Below are 19,211 nucleotides of genomic sequence, written 5' to 3' on the forward strand. Positions count from 1 at the left end.
TTTTCCCTGTGACGTCTGCATTCGAAGGTCTTCTAAATGCGAGACCGCAACATATGGCCCAGGTGGCGGTCGTACATGTAGTTGTGGGGGGAGTAAGAAGATCAACAACCGGTGGATAGTTATTACTTTATGAGCATAAGTGTCGACCAGTGGCGATGCGGTCGTCGGTATTCCTGGCGATGTCTTCCCCGCGGGTTTCCCGAAGTTTGGTGCAAGAATATATGTCTGAAACCACGGTTTAGCGAAGAGTCGCCGCGGTTCATTGTATGGAGTCCAAGGGGCAGATATGGGAGATTCACGGGGAGCCTCAACCAGCAGGAGTGCCGACGGTGCAGGAAATTCAATATAGATCGCTGAAACTGAGGAGGAGATACGGCATGGAGTTGAGATTAAATTTGTGTGGCGCGCACCAAGAAAAGAATAGCAATACAAAGCCTTACATGCGAGCGTACCGTTACAACGCTCCTTCATAACCGAGGCCCCATCTGCAGATGCTCCACACATTCGTTGTGCAATTCTTCCACGACCTCCTAGACTGACAATTAGAAAGTTTACATATGCGGACGCAGTGTAGCGCACTTTAGCGGGTTTGATGGAGTTCATAGCCCCTACCCCAGTGCCTGCCCAAACAAGCATGCGCTCGCGATCACCTTCCACTTGGGCTTTCGCGAACAATTCCTTCAGTTCTCTCTCATTGCGGCCGTTCTCATGATCGACAACTGTTGAGTTACGAAGTGCTCTACCATCCACACCTTCCGGCCAACCAAGAGTGCCTCTAGCGACGTCGAAAGCCATAGTACGTACAGTTGAAGAGTCTGAGGCGTCGAGGAGCGCCTGCCGTTGCTTGTCCGTGTACAAGCTCTCTGGAGTTAGTAGAAAGCGTGTCCCGAGAACAGCGCCAGAAGCTCCAAGAGCCAGCATAGATGCAACGTGTGCGCCAGTAGCCAGGCCTCCCGCGGCTAGTAGTGGTATGCCTGCGGCGCGTGCCAAGGGAAGGGCCTTGAGGACAAGCGACGCCGTAGGAGCAGCATTCGAAAAGCCATGGCCCCCAGATTCGTTACCTAGATCACGCATACCTTAGTGGGAGGTGACACGTAGTAGCATGATTGCGATGAACCTTGCACCACCAAGACATCGACTTTCCAATCATTCACAGCAGCCAAGATATCTTGTTCGGAAGAGACTTGTGCGAATACCAGTGTCCGCTGGGTAGAGCCGACTCTTTGATCGTAGTCGCGGACATATTGCACCCATCGCCCGAGCTGAGTACCAAATGAAAAACATACAGCCTGCACGCCATTCTCCAGGGCAATTGACAGCAATTTAGATGCAGGTGAATCTGGCTTTTCGAGCTGCCAGCATAGGAAACCGACACCAAGGGGTAACCGAGTTGCGGCGGGTATTTGCAATGCTGCCCGAGCCAGTGCTAATTCATGGCCAAATTTGTGAGGCGTATCATAGCCTTTGGAACGTCAGATTAACAGTAGCGGAATCCTGGAAAGCCAACCTGCTGCGATGAAACCAAAGCCGCCACCTAGGGATACTTGCGCAGCTAGGTTGCCGCCACTGGCACCTGCCATAGGCGCAGAAACAATGGGTGTCCTTAGACCTAAGGACCCATCTCATCAAACGGTCGTGTGCACAGACCAGGGCAATGGACGTACCCAAAAGGCGAGTAAAATCAGTGTTCATGCTAGGCGTCAGAGCCATGGTGACCAAGAAATGAAGCTTCCGGCTTTTCCGTGTAGCTGTATACGCTGAGTGCCCGTAAGATTCCGCGAAATTTGTCACCCGGGCATTCAGCACAAGTTGAGAGCACAATATTGCGAATGGAACTGATCCCCCTGACCAGTTCGTTAAGTCACGTTTATATTTGTATCTGTTTGTGTAACAGAAATCATCCAACAGGCATCGCGTCCTCCATCGCAAGACTCGTCGCCCAACATGGTACGCTTCAGTTTCACGGATGGTCCAACGACAGATCTGACATGTGGAACATTAGCCTCCTCCAAAATCCAAGGGTGGAAAAATGCTCAGTCTCATAAATTGGAGACTGAGAGTTACGATCAACGATGGACGTGCACTAACAGGGCAGATGCTCGCATTCGATAGACATATGAATCTAGTTTTGGCCGATTGCGAGGAGTTTAGACGAGTGAGGCCGAAGAAAAAGCCCGGGGAGGAAACTGCTCCTGAACAAGAGATGAAACGTGCATTGGGCTTAGTGATCCTGCGAGGAGAAGCTGTAGTCAGCCTGACTGTCGAAGGCCCACCACCTGTCGTCGACGAAGACAAGAAAAATGCCGTATGCGCTATTTCATACCTTATTCTCGGTTTATTAATCTGCAATTAGCTTCCTATGGGTCCAGGTAGGGGTATGCCCGCCGGACGCGGTATGGGAATGATGCCTCCAAGTATGTTTGATGACCGTTATCAATTTATCTTCAAAGATGGTAGACTAACCTTTCTGCAGTGGGTGCTCCAGCCTTAGCTCGCCCACCGATGCCTTTTGCTCCTCCTGGTATGCCTGGGCCACCTCCAGGCTTCAGGCCTCCAGGTTTTCCTCCAGGCATGCCATTCCCTCCGCCCCCAGCAGGATTTGGGGGGCCTCCTCCAGGGTGAGCCCTCGTATCCGCCGCCTCGCTCTTCCCTTGCTCACGTCCGCCTAGCTTTCAACCACCCCCACAATGATTGCTTTCAGTGTAAAATCAGTACATCGGCCAGCGATTCCAAGCTTTCCCTGCTTTGTGGGTATGCCCGTAACCTGTATGTAGAACTACGAAACACGGCAATGAAGACCGCACTTTGTTATATGGAGGCAGTCCATCCAGTGGCTGGACAGAGACTGAGAAACCATTGCTATGTACGGCGCTTTCTCGATACACAGTCTCTATATTTTCCCTGCTGTCATTCATTAGGTCCCGTCGTAGTCACTCGGGATGGTTGCAGTCGATGGGATAGTCGAACAACTCGAAGAATCCCGGCAATGTAAGGTCCTTAATTTTCGGAGCTTTCCATTCAGATGGAGCTTAACCGTGTCCTCTCTGGACGGGACATCATATGACTGTTGTGTGTAGCGTCTGGGAGAAATTTTATGTTTTAGAGTGTGAACACTGGGGCCAAGGTGAGTCTTGAACTCGTCGCAAGGATATAGATTGATGGCGGCGTCAGGAATCAAGATACCCCAGGGTACAGATGCCACCCAGTATGGCTACATACCTCCTCGTATCAATTGCGACATTTGTATGATACCACGGTAGGGCATTGCCTTTCGGCAACTAAGCTACCTCGCGTCACCACCTCCACAATGCCCCGACATATGTTCAGATCCGATGTTGAAACGGCGAGCGTTGTATCCTGTGGCGGCGCCCTCTACCTTCGCCTTTGTTTCCGCACCGACAGCATGCCAATGGGCTTCTGTGTCGGTACCATACGCCACGATCATTTCCCATGTCAAGGTTGGTTCCCTCCACTCCCGAGCGCGCTCCATTCGACGCTTTCCTACCAATACGGGGAGTTCCACATTAGGGCCCGGTCTGCTCGTCGAGATGTCAGTCCCTCGGGCCTGGGGTTGGCGGAGATTGAACTTGACAAAACCTAGCGCTGGAGTCTGCTCAGGGCGCTTGGGAATCGTCACAAATAAGTCACAGACATCATGGTGGGAAAGCGGCAATAGATACAAAGTAAATACATGCAAACTTCTGCTTTCGGTATTTCTTGTATTTCTTGTCGGCGACCTGAAGTATCCCGGCTCAGTAGGTGATATACTAGTCCAAAAGAGTTTAACATGTGGTACGTTGGTTTAGCGGTTTGCGCGCTTGAGTACTACTTTTTAGCACGGAAAGGTTGCGGGTTCGAGCCACGGATTGTCCTTTTTTCACTTCTTCGTCCTGCTATCTCACCACTAACATTCATTAATAAATAAACACCACAAGCTGTAGTACTGTTTATTGGAGGGAATAGATAATGCAGTTGATACAAGGTGCCACCAGGTATATTAACGCTGACATAATAATGTGACAGGAAGGTCCTAACCCACCCGCAAACCCCCTGGTACAGCAGACCAAACTGTCGGTTTGGAGTAGGTTTGGGCCAGGTTTGGTCCAACCGTGGGAGCCAAATTTGGCAGGTAGGGACTAACATCTCGACGAGCAGACCGGGCCCTTAGTGTTGCCAACTTGGGTGAACAGGCACCTCACGCCAACCGACAATCTAACTTAGATGCTCGGTTTCCAAACAATTCAAGCATTATTCCCCATCATATCCCGGCCATTTACGCGCTGCTAGACTTATGAATGTCAAAGCAGGGACACATTGGTAAATCGGGTCCTAGTATACGGACGAGACTGTTTCCGCCGAAAGGCTCTCAATGTCAATATTAACGCCAACAAATGAAAAAGATGTTCGGCTCTCAACTGCTCAATTTGAGTGGCCGGAGTGTCAAGAACCACAGAGTACCACGCGTTCATGTCCGCCCTTGCACCGCCGCAACCACGATCACCATCGAAGCGACCAGGGGGACGTGTGCCTTGTCAATACTCCGCACAACTCAAGACCAGCCGCTCTTTCCCCCTCCGTTCGGGAAACCGTAACGGGTGAAACACCACACTGAGTTGGTGACGCTCCCCGAGTCGAGTGCAATGCCCTCCGTTTGAGGTCTTGACCCACAGCACCCGTGTTCAGCGTCCAACACTTATTTTTGAAACCGCTGTTGTTCGGGAAGTTGCGGGAGGCGAGCACAATTGGGCGAGAGAATGAGGTTTAGACCCAACCTTGTTTACCGGAAATGGTACAAAGGTATGTTTTTGGCATCGATCTATCAGGGAAAGAATCTCGGATGCAGAGACCTGATTTTGTCTATGATCACATTGCCGGACTAGTGACTCGCTGAACACCTCGATTTGGAGGGTCGCTTGATGGATAGAGTGCTCTGATCTTTCTAGGTCCCCACGCTTCAGGCGGAGGCCCGGAATGGTTTAGTATTGTGTGGGCATAGGAGCCGGTCAATTCGTCGGTGTACGACGAGGGCTGAAGCGCTGACTAGGGACGAGCTCAAGCATCTGATCAAGCGGGTTTCGATCAGGACTTATACATACGCGATCGCTCAACTTCACGCATCCGGCAACCTGCGTAACCAATGCGTACCAATGCGTAGAAGTGGGTGACCGCCCGGCATTCAGCGATTCTAGTTGGCGGACGTTCCCTAAGGAAGTAATGCGACAACATAGCGGTACCGAAATATTACTGCCAGGGAGCTCGATGTAAGTGTTCCCTTTGGGAAGTATTCGACAAAGCTAACCAGGTACCGGTGCGTATTACAGCACCACTTACACGCCTACTGGAATTTATCATCTTCGATTGTGAGGCAGCGGGACAGTAGTGCAAAGGTCAATAAACATCAAATAAAGGCTTCTGTATTCAAGGTGTCGTCGATCTACTGGAACCGATGGAAAGCAGGATGCGAGCAATATCCCTACTACTGTCTACAACTTAGGTCACCTCACTATCCACTCCATTTCCAATGGGAAAAGAACCCTGATCGCAACCGTCTTCGCATATTTGGCTGTGATGAGTCCTTCCAGAAGATTCTCTCTACCAAGAGAGTAACTTCATAATCCGGTCACCTTGCGATTGGTCGCAGCACAGTTCGACCTTTCAAGAAGATGATGCAATGAAGTGTTTTCTACCATCTACCGTGTAAGTTTTCTACATAGAGTTCTTATCTCTATAGCTGATGATGACATCGCTCTTCTCGTTCTTCTCGCCACTTGCTTTGCACTTACTTATTGAAGGTTCGAGGGAAGCACCGGTGCACGGTACGATACTGCGGGAAAATGGTTTTCCCTGTGTACGAGTAACCAAACTGTAGGCTTCAATCGAAATCGAATCGGGCTAACAGAATCTAGCGGTGGAGAGTGGGCGCTGTGGGATCGCCACCTCCCAAAAGCGTTAAATATTTTCATTCGAGGATAGGCTGTGAACACTGCAGCTTTGCGATTAGTGGGCAGGGGAATCCACTGTCCAGCATCGAAGGTAAAGTCACTTTATCGTTCTCTATCCTTACTAACTGCGTCTTCTCAAACATTGTGATGGGATAACTGCACGCAGTGTGAGAGAGGACAAGAAGAATGATTACATCCGTTCACATCGTGGCTCGGTGCCCTGATGCCTAATGGTCTCAAGTATTCGGCGGAGCCTTAAGCGATGGAGCTCAAGATCATACACGCTTGAAGCAAGTATGAAGGGGCAGACGGCCATAAGGGCGAAGAACGCTTCCGATTAACTCACTCCTAGAAGCAATTCATTCGCCTCGTTGTACTCGCAAGACCCAAGGCTGGAGAGAAGTAAGTTTTTTTCAGGCTGAACATTATACGCATGGCGGATTAACATAGGCTCAATGCTCTAGTCTACAGTGATCGATAGTCACCCTAAATCAGGTTACGATAATAAGTGATCTTCTAACCTGAAGGTCATATCCAAGCCGCATAGGGCATGTTTAAACCCGAAACGTAGTGGACCCGCTCAACATTGATGTCGTTGTATTCGATTCTTGATCGAGGGGACATATCGACGATATTCGGGGCAGAAGAGGCAGAGAAGCAAGGTATGTTACGTGACACCTACGCGTCATGTTATGCCGTTAACGTTTGAGGGTACAGCCTAGTACAATGTTATGTTGATCGAGGTTGCGACTCGTTGCCATTGTTGTGTTCAGTGGAGGTGAGAATGATTACACCATGTCTTCAGGTTTGGCAGAGCCATTGGTCATTGAAGGGTGCTGGTCGGGTCCCAAGGACGGTCAATCAGGACACTACAGCGGAACTATCTTGCTATCTTACATGGAGGTGACAGCTCATACGGAATCAAACAATATTACCCCTTACTTGTGCGTTGTCCACATGATTTATCAGTCGAATTGCGCAACATGCTGCCCGGGTTATCCACGTTGCAAGGTAAGGGCTTTCGGGGTCGGTAGACCTTGATGTTGATGGGAGTTGAATCAATCCCGTGTACAGCGTAACAGTACCGCTCGTGGAGTGGAGTTCGACGTTGGAGTGAGTAATTGATACGATGTCGAAACTAGGGTCGCTTTATTGATTTATCGACGGACAAAAACATAGAGAGATAGGGAAGCGAGTAATTGTATTTCGCGCACGCCGTAAGCAATGTGGGAGGCCCGGATTTGGGGCGCACGACAACGATTAAGTAGATGACGATGCATGGGTACGTCGCCAGTAGCCCTATCCTTTTGGACAACCCTGAAACTGCGGACGGTAGCTAAGCGATATCGATGAAGATACGTCTCGTCTCGGGTAGGTAGTCGAGGGATGGAGACGTGGAGCACATGCGTTTGCTCAGGGATCGAGGGGCTGAAGAGGGGTTACAGGTGATGTATCTGTTTTCTGATGGATGAACCCGCAGCGGTGAACGGCGAGCCCAACCTTTTCGACTCATGATGGCGAGGTTGTCACTAGCACAACGATCACCATCTCGTCGACATCGCTCATTACCTTGTGTTCTTGATGTGTCTCGGCACCAATACCTCGTGGACGTTGCGTGTCGTATATATAGGCCCAAATACAAATCAATTGCAAGAATACCGCAAGTCCATACTTGGTCGAGTCCGTCTATTCTATTATGCGTAGTTACAAGAATCAAGACCCAGACAAGAACAACGACCATTCCGAATACAGGGATGTGTGTATGCATGACAGCGGTAAATGCAATTGAAAACGAACAAAGTTTTTGCATTCATATTGAATACGATACTCGGGAGGAATTATCGTCTTTGACCGTTCGGGGTCACTCGAAGGTTTAGTTCATCATTTGACGTGCGCCATGGATCCGACATTGTGCATCATTAGAAAGGGCACAGCTCTAGCCTCCTGTTCATTGGTTACTAGATGTAGACCTCCAGCTTCCCATTTCTAGACCTGTTAGACCTTAACTTGAAGTCGGAAGCAGACTTAAGCGACGTATAACCAGATCTGTTAGATAGAAGGTCAGCCACAGGGCCCCACCGATTGCTCTGGATTCTACCAGGCATTTCGACGCGCCTGTCGGCTGTCTTCGTGGACGGTGGGGACATATTGGGGCGACTGGGGAAATAAGCCGGGGACAGGGTATCGGGGAAGAGCCTATAAGGGGAGGAGAAATGAACAAGAGGAGTGGACAGGGGCTAGGATATGTGGGTGGTTTTGTGAATTCGACGGGGATACATCATGGCGAGCAATACTGAATCACTTAAAAGTTACAGATCTGGAAGTCTACAGACTTTGAACGGCAAAGAAGGTACATGAGTTTATCATAACTGTGAGTTGAAGTAGTCCTCCCGCGTCTCAGGGAGGTCGAGGCATGTCGATAATTTCGGAATCGGAATCGGAGTCGCCTTCGGAACCGTTGCAATTCGTACAGAATGTCTACGCTCGTATGTATAAAGGCACGCTGAGTCGGAGATGATGTCTAAAGAGAGAGAGGTTCCGTCGAGTAGCCCAGTCGACCTGATAGGACGACCTTGTAAGACATCGTCGAACTATGTCAGATCATCATTGCGGCGGGAGAGTTGGGCAGGGCAAGGAACCAGAGACAGGGGGTGGGTGGTCTCAGGGTGGCCTTGTCAGGAGCTGTCAGGAGCCGGAGAAACGAAATGGGGTACACGCAGGGTATACTTACGCCTCAAGTCTAAATCAGGGCTCATTGAAGAGGCGGGGAAAGGGAGGTGATTGTGAGCACACTCGGGTGCGCCGTTGTTAATGTAAGCTATATATATACATACATAGTAGATGTGCGGAAGCAGGGGAGATTCATTTTGTTTTGATGTGATGTCGGTGGATCTTTTGGTATGGTATGTGGTGGCAGTGATGATGCGTTGAATGGGGTTGAGTCAAATTTTTTGTGTGCGTATGTGATAGAGTGGGCGTGCATTGCTGATGCTTTGTCTACGCGTTTGTCGTAAAGAACTGTTTGTTGTGTGACCGTTAACCGTTGGATGAATGATTTACTATTTCCATGTCCATTGATATCAGACAGACTTTGGCGGAGGCCACTACGATTGACGATAATATCACGATCGTACATGTATACTCTCGTATTTGGGCGGTCGTGGCGCAAGGCCCACATACTGCGGAAACAAACATAAACGTAATTAATCGCGGATTGAGGAAACGCGTACAGAAATCATCGGAACAAGCATTCGTATTTAGTATCGCGTATGCGTTGGCGCTCGAGGACGTACATGTATCCCCTAGTATCCACAATGGCATCTGCTTGAGGTACAAGAGCGGTCGAAGATGTCCAGTCGGAGAATGGAATTGGATAACTTCTCCTTGAAGCTTGACGGTTTCCATACTGACATCCCCACCGAGACCGTATGCAGCTTGACATATCCATACCTAGTCCTTCTGACCTCCTGGTATCAGAACATATCACTTACGCCAATCACTTCTCGAAGAGAAGAAAGATAGAAGGAGGACCCATCGGGAAAGTTGATGGTGATAGTTACCCTCGTCGAGTCGGCCTCGGGTACGAAAGATGGCTTTGCTTTCCGTATTAGTTTTCGTGTTTGTTCGGCCTTCCTATAACGTCAAAGGAAAGGATCAGTAAGAATCAGCCAACCGTTGATGAACTGTTAATGAATTGATGTACACCGGCACCGCTCGCTGTTTGGTGGGACTTTGAGTTGAACGTTGACGCATAATGGCATAACGGCATGATCATAATGGATGCCGCTGCATAAGTAAGTGATGGTGAGCAACGAGTGGCCAGTGATGGGTGTGCCGACGACTGGTGACTGGTCCGTGGTCCGTGCTGTGTGATGGGTCCTGAAGTCGTAAGGAAGGAAGCTTCGAATTAGAGCGTTGTTGCAATTGGTTGGTGATGGATACAGTTGCGTCAGAATGACATGAATGACAACTCTGACAGTTGTGGAACATTATGGTGCACAAGAGCCGGGAAATCGTCGAGTATCCAGTACCGAAAGGAAGGGGAATAAAGAGAAACCAGAACCGGACAGGCCAGTAGTCGGGACTCGGGACTCGGGCGTGAGGCGACTCCGTTTGAGTTCCATTTGGGTTTTGGGATTGACCGTTCGGTTAAATAATTCTCGATGTATAAATGATAGATGCTGTATGGCGTATAGTATTGGTACGCAGGTGGTAGGCGGCGATAGATCTTTCCTAGCGCATCCCCAGGACCCAGAAATCATATCAAGCTTCTTGAGTAGCTGGATTTGGACCTTTCGAGACATAGTAACTCGCACTGATCTTGAGAACCCGAATTGAAAGAGAAATGAAAAATCCATCAAATGAAAAATAACCTACAGTAAGTTTTCGAAATAGGTACGCGTAAGCGACATGGTCTCTCATGGCATCTCATGGTGATGTGGATGGGTGAGAGAGAGAGCCAGTCCCACGCCGCCCCAACATGCAACACGCTTCGCGTGTCAATGTTTCAATTTCTTCTTCTCTTCGGACGAAAATTGCAAGTTTTCTTCGGGTTCGGGTTCATCGGATATACATATGTTCGGGAGAGGAGAGATGGGTGAGAGATGGGAGATGGCTATTCGGATGTACTTACGTGGTGGTAGATGGATTCATGAGATGTGACGACTTTCATTTTACGTCGAGGCGCCTTGCATCCATTGAATGAATGAATATGGCTCCATATTCTAGAAGGAAGGTTTCGGACCATAAGCTCAATATGAAGATATGACGAGTCATTTATTTTTGAGTGCAAGTGACTCGACCAGACTCGACCTCGATTCAATCAAATAAATAAAGGAAACCGATCGCTGCACAGCGTTTTTCATGAGAGCAGGGACGGGTGCGGGTAATCTTCAGGGTCGGCGCAATATCCATTCTCCTCGTCCTCGGGTCTGACCGAGTCAAAGAGTGTCCTCGGGAAATAAGAAAAACGATCGACCACACGATTTTTTCTTGTCAGTGTCGGATGGACGGGGGCAGGGGTGAAGTGGCGGTGACTTGAAGAAGGATGGGGCCCCTGTTCTCTCCAGGGGACGCCCCTGTAATCGGACTCCCGACATATTCCTCTGTGCACAACCAGCAAGCTTCGCGGTGACTCCATCTTACAAGCTAAATTCCCTGGTGAACCGAATAGCGAAGGTGACTTGGACACGCAGGGCTGCACACGTAAGTAGAGGCAAATTACTCTTCTGCAGATTGGACCTTAGAATAGTGGGGAAAGTAAGATACCGGCGGGATGACAGTCGCAAAAACATACGCATCTATTCGGAACTAATTAGAATGGAATTGGGGAGTCGGATGACGCACTCTCAGTGAACTCTCCTCTTACTCGGACCGCACGATCATACACACACTAAAGCACGCTAAAACACCGACGTTATCGTTATCGTTGTTCGTTACCGGGGGCGTACGTGATCCCGGGACTGTTATCTCGCGATTTGATGCATCAGACTACAAGCTACGAACGTACATGCATGTGGCAGTTGCGAGGGAATGGCGTGGTTATGGTGGATGTGCTGTATGATGCCGATGCTCTGCTGTATGATGGCTGGAGTATGATGCTGTAAACGCGAACGTATAAGATCCCGAGGCGTGCGTGTGTATGTGGGGGCGAAGCGTACTCAAAGAGCATATTGCTGTAGCACGGGGGCATACCGTGAGGACCACCATGAGCATGCCTCAGGCGAAGATGCCATAAAATCAAGACACAAGCTGAGCCGGGTACCGAAGAAGACGAATAAACATACCTGACATGATGACTTCCCTCTTCTCGTTAACGTTAACATTAGGTGAGCTTTATACTCCACTCTTCCTTGCTTCCTCCAGTGGTCTGATCCTACACAGAGGCCCGTTGCCGTTGGTCCGAGAAAGCGTCAAGGTTCACCCAAGCTGCGTCATATGTGGCCGGCACTGCAGTTCTATCATTTCATTCCAAAGTATGTAGCGTTGAATCGTCCCAATGTTGCCTCTCTGGGCCTGAGGCATTGTTAAGGCAAGGCGGCCCTTTATCTTCACCGAGAGGTAGCTGGGCCTTACCTACCGCTCCTTCTGCATTTGGTGCTCTGCATCCTGCGCTCTGGCGGCGTCGATTGTTCGGACAAGCTTCCTTCAGCTTCCAGACTCGATTAGTACACATACGCCACAATGTCCAGAGTGTCAACGTAGCTGAGGATCCCTCATGCGACAACACGGCGGAGGGAACTAGGAGTGGAGTACGAGGGTAGAAAGCTTAGTTACTTTGATTGTGGCAAGTCTTACAGGGGCGGACAGGGGCGGCGTAGCAGATATCCCATAGTACATTCTTGTTGAGCGCTCTGTGATCACACCATCGACACGCGCATCCCGCGATGCAGCACCCTCCCCCTGGATTGGCTGGCTGAATCTATCTGTGGCGTAGATATCTCCGTTCTACCTTCTCGGGGTGTGCTGGTGACCCTTCTGCATTCCACACTCTGCGTTCTTCACTCGCATCGTGCACCGTGCATTCTGAGTTCTTGATTATCCGATGGCCCGCTATGTAAAGGGACCAAGATACCGAGCGATACCAGGTTATCAATCAGCGGCGTCGTCCTTCCCCATCACCGCGTCTTGTCGCACGTCCTTCCAATCCACCTCTCCACCTCACATACCCATAGATACAGACTCTGCTATTCTAGGGTATGCGCCGAGTATGTCCTCGAAATCACAAATCACAACCCCAAATCTCCATCTCCATCAGCCGCGCCAATTGGCACCAATCCAATCCAATAGAATCAAATCACCAATTGAATCAGCACCTACACCAAATCACGACCAAATCACCAACTTTAGAAGGTTAGAGCCTACGAACCCTCGAACCTTCGAACCTTCGCCGCGCCCGTGCCCACCTTCCCGTACCGTGCCTCAATTCGCTCTAAAATCAGGCCTATGTCAGCGTAATCCTAATCATAAGGATGTACGTATAAATATAACATGCCCATGCCCATACCGTACACGACGGTCACGAATCACGGCGATTTAATTATGCACACGTATACGTATGTGTTCTGCTGTTCTGTTCGCTTCCGCAAACGCCCCAGTTCCGTGGATATCTATATCCTGGTTCCTGTGTCGTGTGTGGTGATTGATGCTACAAGCTACAAGCTACAAGCGCTGCTGTGATGCGAGGTGCTGTGGTGCTGGTCTGCGTGCGGTAGGTGGGGTTGGGTGAGGTGCTGTGCCGTACGACGGTTTGGTGATTTGGTGATTTGATGATTTGATGCTGCTCGCCTACAGGGGACGCTGCTGTTCCTTGCTCCGCTGCCACATACCTGGGTGATGCTGTAACGCCAGGGCCTGCCGGCGAGGGTCCGACGGTCCCAAGGTCCAAGGTGTGCGAAGGCACCATCGCAAGCATCGTCACGCGGGCGCTCACAAGTTCGCGGCTTCGCTTCGCGTGTGCGCAGGTGCGCTGCATTGGCGTAACGGGTGCGACACGTTACTTAGGGCGTGGGGCTGCGGGGTTCCTGCTGTGGGACCTGGCGAAGCGTATCATAATAGATCATAATGTCGGGTTCTTTGGGGTCTTACGGCTTATGAGCACGGGTCCGGCTTCGAAGTGCTATAGCGGTGGGGTGCTCGCCGTAAGATAACAGGAGAGGCGTAGATGATAAGACTATGGGCCCCGTAAGATCCGTATGATGTTATGTGAGAGAAGCTGGCGTTATGTTGAAGTTGAAGTGAGGTTGAGCCGGGGACCGAGGGGCATACGTACCCCTGGTCCACATATTAAAATTGAATGATGTCTCCATCCTGTGCGCCTATGTCCGAGCTAAGAGCTAACGTTAACGCTATAATCCTAAGCCTCGTCGTTAATCATGATTTCACATCGATTCGCTTTCTCAGCGTATGTTGTTTCCCGATGTTATGCGCATGCGCATGGCGTGGAGCATGATGCATGATGCATGATGTATAGTGGCTCCGCGACGCGACCGAGTGAAAGTGAGAGTAATAGAGTGAGAGTATGAATACATGAGAAGGAGCGTAAATTCATTTAGAAGTGAGCCAGAAGTTAGAAGTCAAACATACGACATGCGACAGCGAGGCACTGGGCGCCTAGACCCAGGGGCGAGCGAACATGGGACATGGGCGGTGCCGGTGATGGGGAAGTACGATGGAAAAGGGTGGTCGAGAAGAGGGTGGAGCGGGGAGAACTGGAGAACTGGAGAACTGGAGAAGTAGACTACGCCACGACGCCGCTGATAAATTCAGGATAACCCAGAATGCAGGATCCAGAAGTCGGGTAATATAATAACATAAATATATAATAATATAATGGGGGGTATGTCATTACACTGCGTCCAGGTCCTGAGTCCTGGCGTCGACGGGACGGAAGCGACCGCATCGCCCGGCGTACGCGGAAGGGGGGACGGTACCGGTGGTAGGGTAGGGTAAAGAAGAGGAAGTAGCTGGGAAGGTGGGAAGGTGGGAGGTGGGAAGGTGGGGCAGTGAGTGGGAGAAGGGGCAGTGAGTGGGGGAGAAGGGGCAGAAGCGGGCAAGTGAGGGAGAAGTGCTGACGCCACGGCGCCGCCGATGCTGATGCTGATGCTAATAGATGCAGCACAATACTCGGGGGCCCAGTCCAGAATCCGGGAGTCGGGATCCAGAGTCCTTCTGGCAGAAGGAGCGGACGGTGGGTGATGGGTACTGCAGGACGATGCGCTGGATCACGAAGGCTGACGGGTAATGGGTAATGGGTGCTGCAGGGTGATATATATGCAGGTCCTGCCAGTGCATCAGTCCAGCAGTCCAGCAGTTTAGTGTATTGAATGCGATTGCACAAGAAGACGTTGGATAAGCAGAAGGGATCCGACTTCGTTCGGCGGGGCAAGTAAGTACAAGGGTGCTAGAGCAGTGGGATAGCGGAAACATGCCGTGTAGCTTTGTAGCTTTGAATAATAGAACGACGCGGCCGTACGGCATCAGATCACCACGCGAACGCAGAAGTCCCCGGGAGGCCACGCCACGCCGACGCCGCAGCGCGGTCCTCCCTCGTAGGTCCAGCCAATGTACTTGGCGTGCTTCACACCTAGTGTAGTGGTTTCGAATTTCCATCAGTATTTCAGTATTTGCTTATGAGTTATGAGTTATGAGGGTATGGGGTACGCGTTGGGCGTTGGGTATTGTGCACGTAATTGATAATTGATAATTGATGATTGGGGAAAAGGAAAGGAAGACTGGAAGACTAGAAGACTGAGAGGTGCCGTCGGGTGAGGGCACAGGCTGAGAAGGCGGCGCAATGCGCCACGACGCCAGTAGGTGTGCACGCGAATAGAATAATGAGGGGGGATGGGCGGAAAGACGAATAATGGCAGAGAAGGGAGGCGCCACGACCGTACGCCACCGAGGGCGACCCGGGTCGGAGGAATTGGGATACAAGACGATAAAAGGAAACAACGATGATTGATGATACATGATACAAAAGAGAGAGATGGGAGGAGTTACGACATGCGATGACGACGAGTGGCGGCGCCGCTGATAGACGTTGGAGAACATAACATAGAGGGGAGAACATAGAGGACGCAACGCTGCGCCGCCACTGATAGGCACCTCGGAGCCCGAACCCCGGATGCAAAACATACTGAATGATTGAATGCCCACGATAGACCATGACGCGCGGTGCATAATGCATAATGAAGAAAGTTACGCCACTCGAGGACGACGTGAGGCGACGCCACACGCCGCTGATAGACACTGCAGAACGCAGAGCACTGAGAACATAGAGCGGGAAGGAGGAGGAGGAGGGGAGGCAGAACGAGAAGAATCAAGACCATGGAACGAGAAGTGCGCCACTGATGCTGGTAGACCCACCCAATGGCGACCCGTGTGCGTGAGGCCTTGCTGGATTTGCCGCGCAAATACGAGATGGTTGGCACGGTAGACGGGAAATGACATGGGGATCAACGAAAAAGAGGTCCGAGAAAACGAAGAGGGTGGCGGTGGGCCGCTGCCAAAGCCAGCGGTCTCGAGGACATAGACGGCAAATGGCAAACGAAAGACTGTAACATGACGCATGACGCATGATGCATGACTCGGGGGCGACATGACACCACGACGATGGCAGTACGACGTAGGCCGTCGAGGAAGAAGTGCGCCGCTGATAGATCCAGCCAGCCGTGGCGCGTTCGACGGGATCGACGGAATGGAAGAGGACGTCACCAGTGAACTATCGCTGCCGGCGGCTGCGCTGACGGCGGATGTTCGAGTGTTCGAGTGTTCGAGGGAAGCGACGCCGCCGCTGATATACTGACATTGACATTGACATACGGATCTGGGGCGCGGGTTTACCAGGCATACGTCGAGGGGGAGGGGGATGGAATTCGAACTCGAGGACGGGGAGGGGAGGAAGAAGGCGGCGCGGGAGGCAGATAGCGCCAACGATGGCGGTTAATGGCAATGGCAATGGGGAGCAGCACGCCATCCGCCGTCGCCGTCGCCGTCACAGACGCAACGTTGGCATGGTCTCGGGAATGGGAACGGTCGTCGGTCGTTGGTGGTGGTGACGAGACAACCAACCAGTCACGCAGGGCTTAAGCGCTATTCGAGCAACAAAGACTCAGTCAAGCAACTTGAACATCTTCTCCTGTCTCCCGTCTTCTGCCTTCTGCCTCCCTTCTGTCTTCTGATGCAAATGCAAATGCGACTCCAGTTCCCAGTCTCCCAGTCTCCCAGTCTCCCAGTCTTCGCGCGCAAACGCCCGGTCGGAGTGTCTCTCGTGTCTCTCGTGTGAGCGTAAGTGCACGTATGGTTATTGGTGGCTATTGGTGGGTGCGTGCGATGGGGATCGCGAGCGCGCGGCACGCACCTTCCGGATGCGGCCGTCAGATCAGTCATCAGGCCTCAGGCCTCAGGCCTCAGGGCGTTCTATTGGAAGTTCTGCGACGAATGCAGGTGGAAGGAAAAAGTAACTGTGGAAAACTTGAAATAGGAAGGAAAAGTGGAAAATAGGAAGGAGGGAAAATAGGAAGGAGGGAGGAAGGAAAATAGGAAGGAGGGGGGTTTTCTCACTGGGTCCGGGTGTTGGACATGTTTTGTGTTTTGTGTGGCGTGTTGTGTTAGGGAGCTGAGCTTCTTATCAGTGCAAACTCAGAGTCTCAGAGAGTCTTAGTAGAGTCGGACGGCGTAGCAAGCAAGCAAGCATCGATATCAGATGGCAGGCGATAGCAGTGCGTCGGTAGCAGTAACAGCGTAATCGTGGCGCGTAGCGTGTAGCGTGTAGTAGCAGCGGTGGTGGTACAATCTATGGGATATATAGAGCGGACTGGCGGTGGCAAGGAGAGTGTATGTGTGTATGTATGTATATGTGATATGTGATGGGCGTGGATGGGGTGGTATAAGCATGTGGATTGATAACGTGGATGGGGAAAGGAACAGTGAGGAATGAGAAATGAGAAATGAGGAAAGGGAAGGATGAGGGATGTGTGCATAGATAGAAAGCGGACGTCTATGGATGAGAAATAGAACGGAAACTGGGGGAAGGAGAGAGTAGTGGTGGTGAGCAGAGAGTAACGAAGCGCAGCATTCGAGCGACAGGAGCAGGGAGTAGAGAGAAGAGCGTTTAGGAAGTTAGGCGAGAGCGCGCGACGCCTTGCGGCCCCTCAGCTGCGGCTGGGGCGCGAACTGCTCGTGCTGGGCGCGCGCGAAGGGGATGCCGCGCGGGGGCGAGGGGTACGCCGGCTGGTGGTGGCCCTCGTACGGGGACGGCGAGACGGACGAGAGCGAGGACGAGAGCTCGTCATCGTCCCATGCGCACGCGCGCAGCGATGTGGGGAAGGGGGAGAAGGAGTTGCCGCGCGGGCGGGTCGTGCGGGTGGGGTACTGCGAATGCGGGGGTTGCGAGGGGTAGGCGGGGTGCGAGGGGTGCGAATGCGAGGGATGCGGATGCGAGGGGGAGGTTTTGGCGGCGGGGTAGGACGGCGAGTTCGGGGACTTGGGGAGGCGCAGGGTGTGCTGCGTCTCGTTCGAGTTGGGGTGCGATTTGGCGTCCTCGGGGTGGTGCGCGTCTGTGTACTTGTACTCTGGGGCGCAGTGGGGGGCGCTGGGGGACGCGGGGGCGGAGGGGCAGACCCAGGTGCGGACGTGGTTTGCGAGGGAGCCGAGGGCGGAGTGCGCGGAGGGGGTGGCGATGGAGGCGGAGGCGGAGGAGGTGGAGGTGCCGTTCAGGCGGAACGAGGACGCCGATTTGGCGTTGGTGGTGGTGGGGTTGGATGTGGGGTGCGCGGCGGGGTGGGAGACGGGGGACGGCTTGATGGGCGTGGACTTTGTGGGTGTGGATGTGATGCGCGGGGGCGGCTGCGGGGTGGACATGCAGAGGGTGGGCGGGAGCGGGATCTGGGAGTGCAGGATGAGGTGGGGCGGTTTGGGCTTGTACGCGGACGACGAGGCGGATGTGGATGTGGGGAGGAGGGACGCGGGTGTGCGGGGCGGCGAGGAGCTCCCGGACGAGGAGGATTGCGAGTGCGAGTGCGATGAGTGGAGCGAGGAGGAGGAGGACGAGCGTGTGGACGCTGTCCGCGAGGTCCCGTGGGTGGAGGAGGAGGCGGTGGTGTGGGGGACGGTGGGGAGTGAGGGTGGTGGCGGCGGCGGGCCTGGCGGGATGGCCTTTGCCCAGGCTTGGATGGAGGAGACGCCGCGGAGGGAGGAGGGCGAGGGATCGTCGTACATCATGCACTGGAGCGAGCAGTACGCGGAGGACTCCTGCTGCTAAGCGATATGTCAGTGTCATTGCGGGTGAAGGGGAGACGGACGTACTTGACGACGCCCGCAAGTGAGACACCAGTCTGTATCCATCTTTGTTCCTGCTTCCTTCTGTTGTGTTTTGGGCGAGTCGTGTGCGTCGGTGGAGAGCGAGACGAGGAGGAGGAGATGCCCAGTCCGCCTCGCCTCCTCGTCTTTATATATCAACCACCCACTCACAACAACCCATCCAGATCCAGATCGCCCGTCCGTTCGGGGCTACCCAGACGCCCATCTGCATCGGGGGGATCTGATCTGTCTCCCTCCGGATCTCAGGCAGATCTCCAGTTGCGCTCCTTCCTTTCCCTCCCTCCCTCCTTCCCTTCGCTCGCGGCAAACAGCACCTTGCACGAGCAAACAGGGCCACGCACGAAGAGCCGCTTTGTCTCCCATCAGAGCCAGAGACAGGCCGACGATCGAGATCTGTCTGGCTGCAGCCTGGAAACATCCAATCCCCGCTGCTCTCTCTCGCGCTCT

The 19,211-nt window shown here is 52.4% G+C and overlaps 4 protein-coding genes across 4 annotated transcripts; 1 reads left to right on the plus strand and 3 right to left on the minus strand.

Moving 5' to 3' along the window:
• Positions 1-467: 467 nt before the first annotated feature.
• PC9H_006305 (uncharacterized protein) lies at positions 468-1,692 on the minus strand (the record flags this gene model as incomplete). The annotated part of the gene is made up of 5 exons (XM_036775856.1): positions 468-530; positions 580-1,061; positions 1,118-1,462; positions 1,508-1,609; positions 1,665-1,692. 5 exons carry the CDS (start codon positions 1,690-1,692, stop codon positions 468-470), a joined length of 1,020 nt encoding a protein of 339 aa, XP_036631875.1.
• A 252-nt stretch (positions 1,693-1,944) lies between these two features.
• Positions 1,945-2,691, plus strand: PC9H_006306 (uncharacterized protein; the record flags this gene model as incomplete). The annotated part of the gene is made up of 5 exons (XM_036775857.1): positions 1,945-1,947; positions 2,003-2,305; positions 2,354-2,414; positions 2,474-2,618; positions 2,670-2,691. The coding sequence occupies 5 exons, from the start codon at positions 1,945-1,947 to the stop codon at positions 2,689-2,691; spliced, it is 534 nt and encodes a 177-aa protein (XP_036631876.1).
• A 6,724-nt stretch (positions 2,692-9,415) lies between these two features.
• PC9H_006307 (uncharacterized protein) lies at positions 9,416-9,695 on the minus strand (the record flags this gene model as incomplete). The annotated part of the gene is made up of 2 exons (XM_036775858.1): positions 9,416-9,575; positions 9,646-9,695. 2 exons carry the CDS (start codon positions 9,693-9,695, stop codon positions 9,416-9,418), a joined length of 210 nt encoding a protein of 69 aa, XP_036631877.1.
• A 7,869-nt stretch (positions 9,696-17,564) lies between these two features.
• Positions 17,565-18,975, minus strand: PC9H_006308 (uncharacterized protein; the record flags this gene model as incomplete). Its single annotated transcript, XM_036775859.1, has 3 exons — positions 17,565-18,701; positions 18,750-18,889; positions 18,915-18,975. The coding sequence occupies 3 exons, from the start codon at positions 18,973-18,975 to the stop codon at positions 17,565-17,567; spliced, it is 1,338 nt and encodes a 445-aa protein (XP_036631878.1).
• Between the last annotated feature and the right edge of the window lie 236 nt (positions 18,976-19,211).

Source organism: Pleurotus ostreatus, assembly GCF_014466165.1.
Source record: "Pleurotus ostreatus strain PC9 chromosome Unknown scaffold_4, whole genome shotgun sequence".
NCBI classification, from domain to species: domain Eukaryota; kingdom Fungi; phylum Basidiomycota; class Agaricomycetes; order Agaricales; family Pleurotaceae; genus Pleurotus; species Pleurotus ostreatus.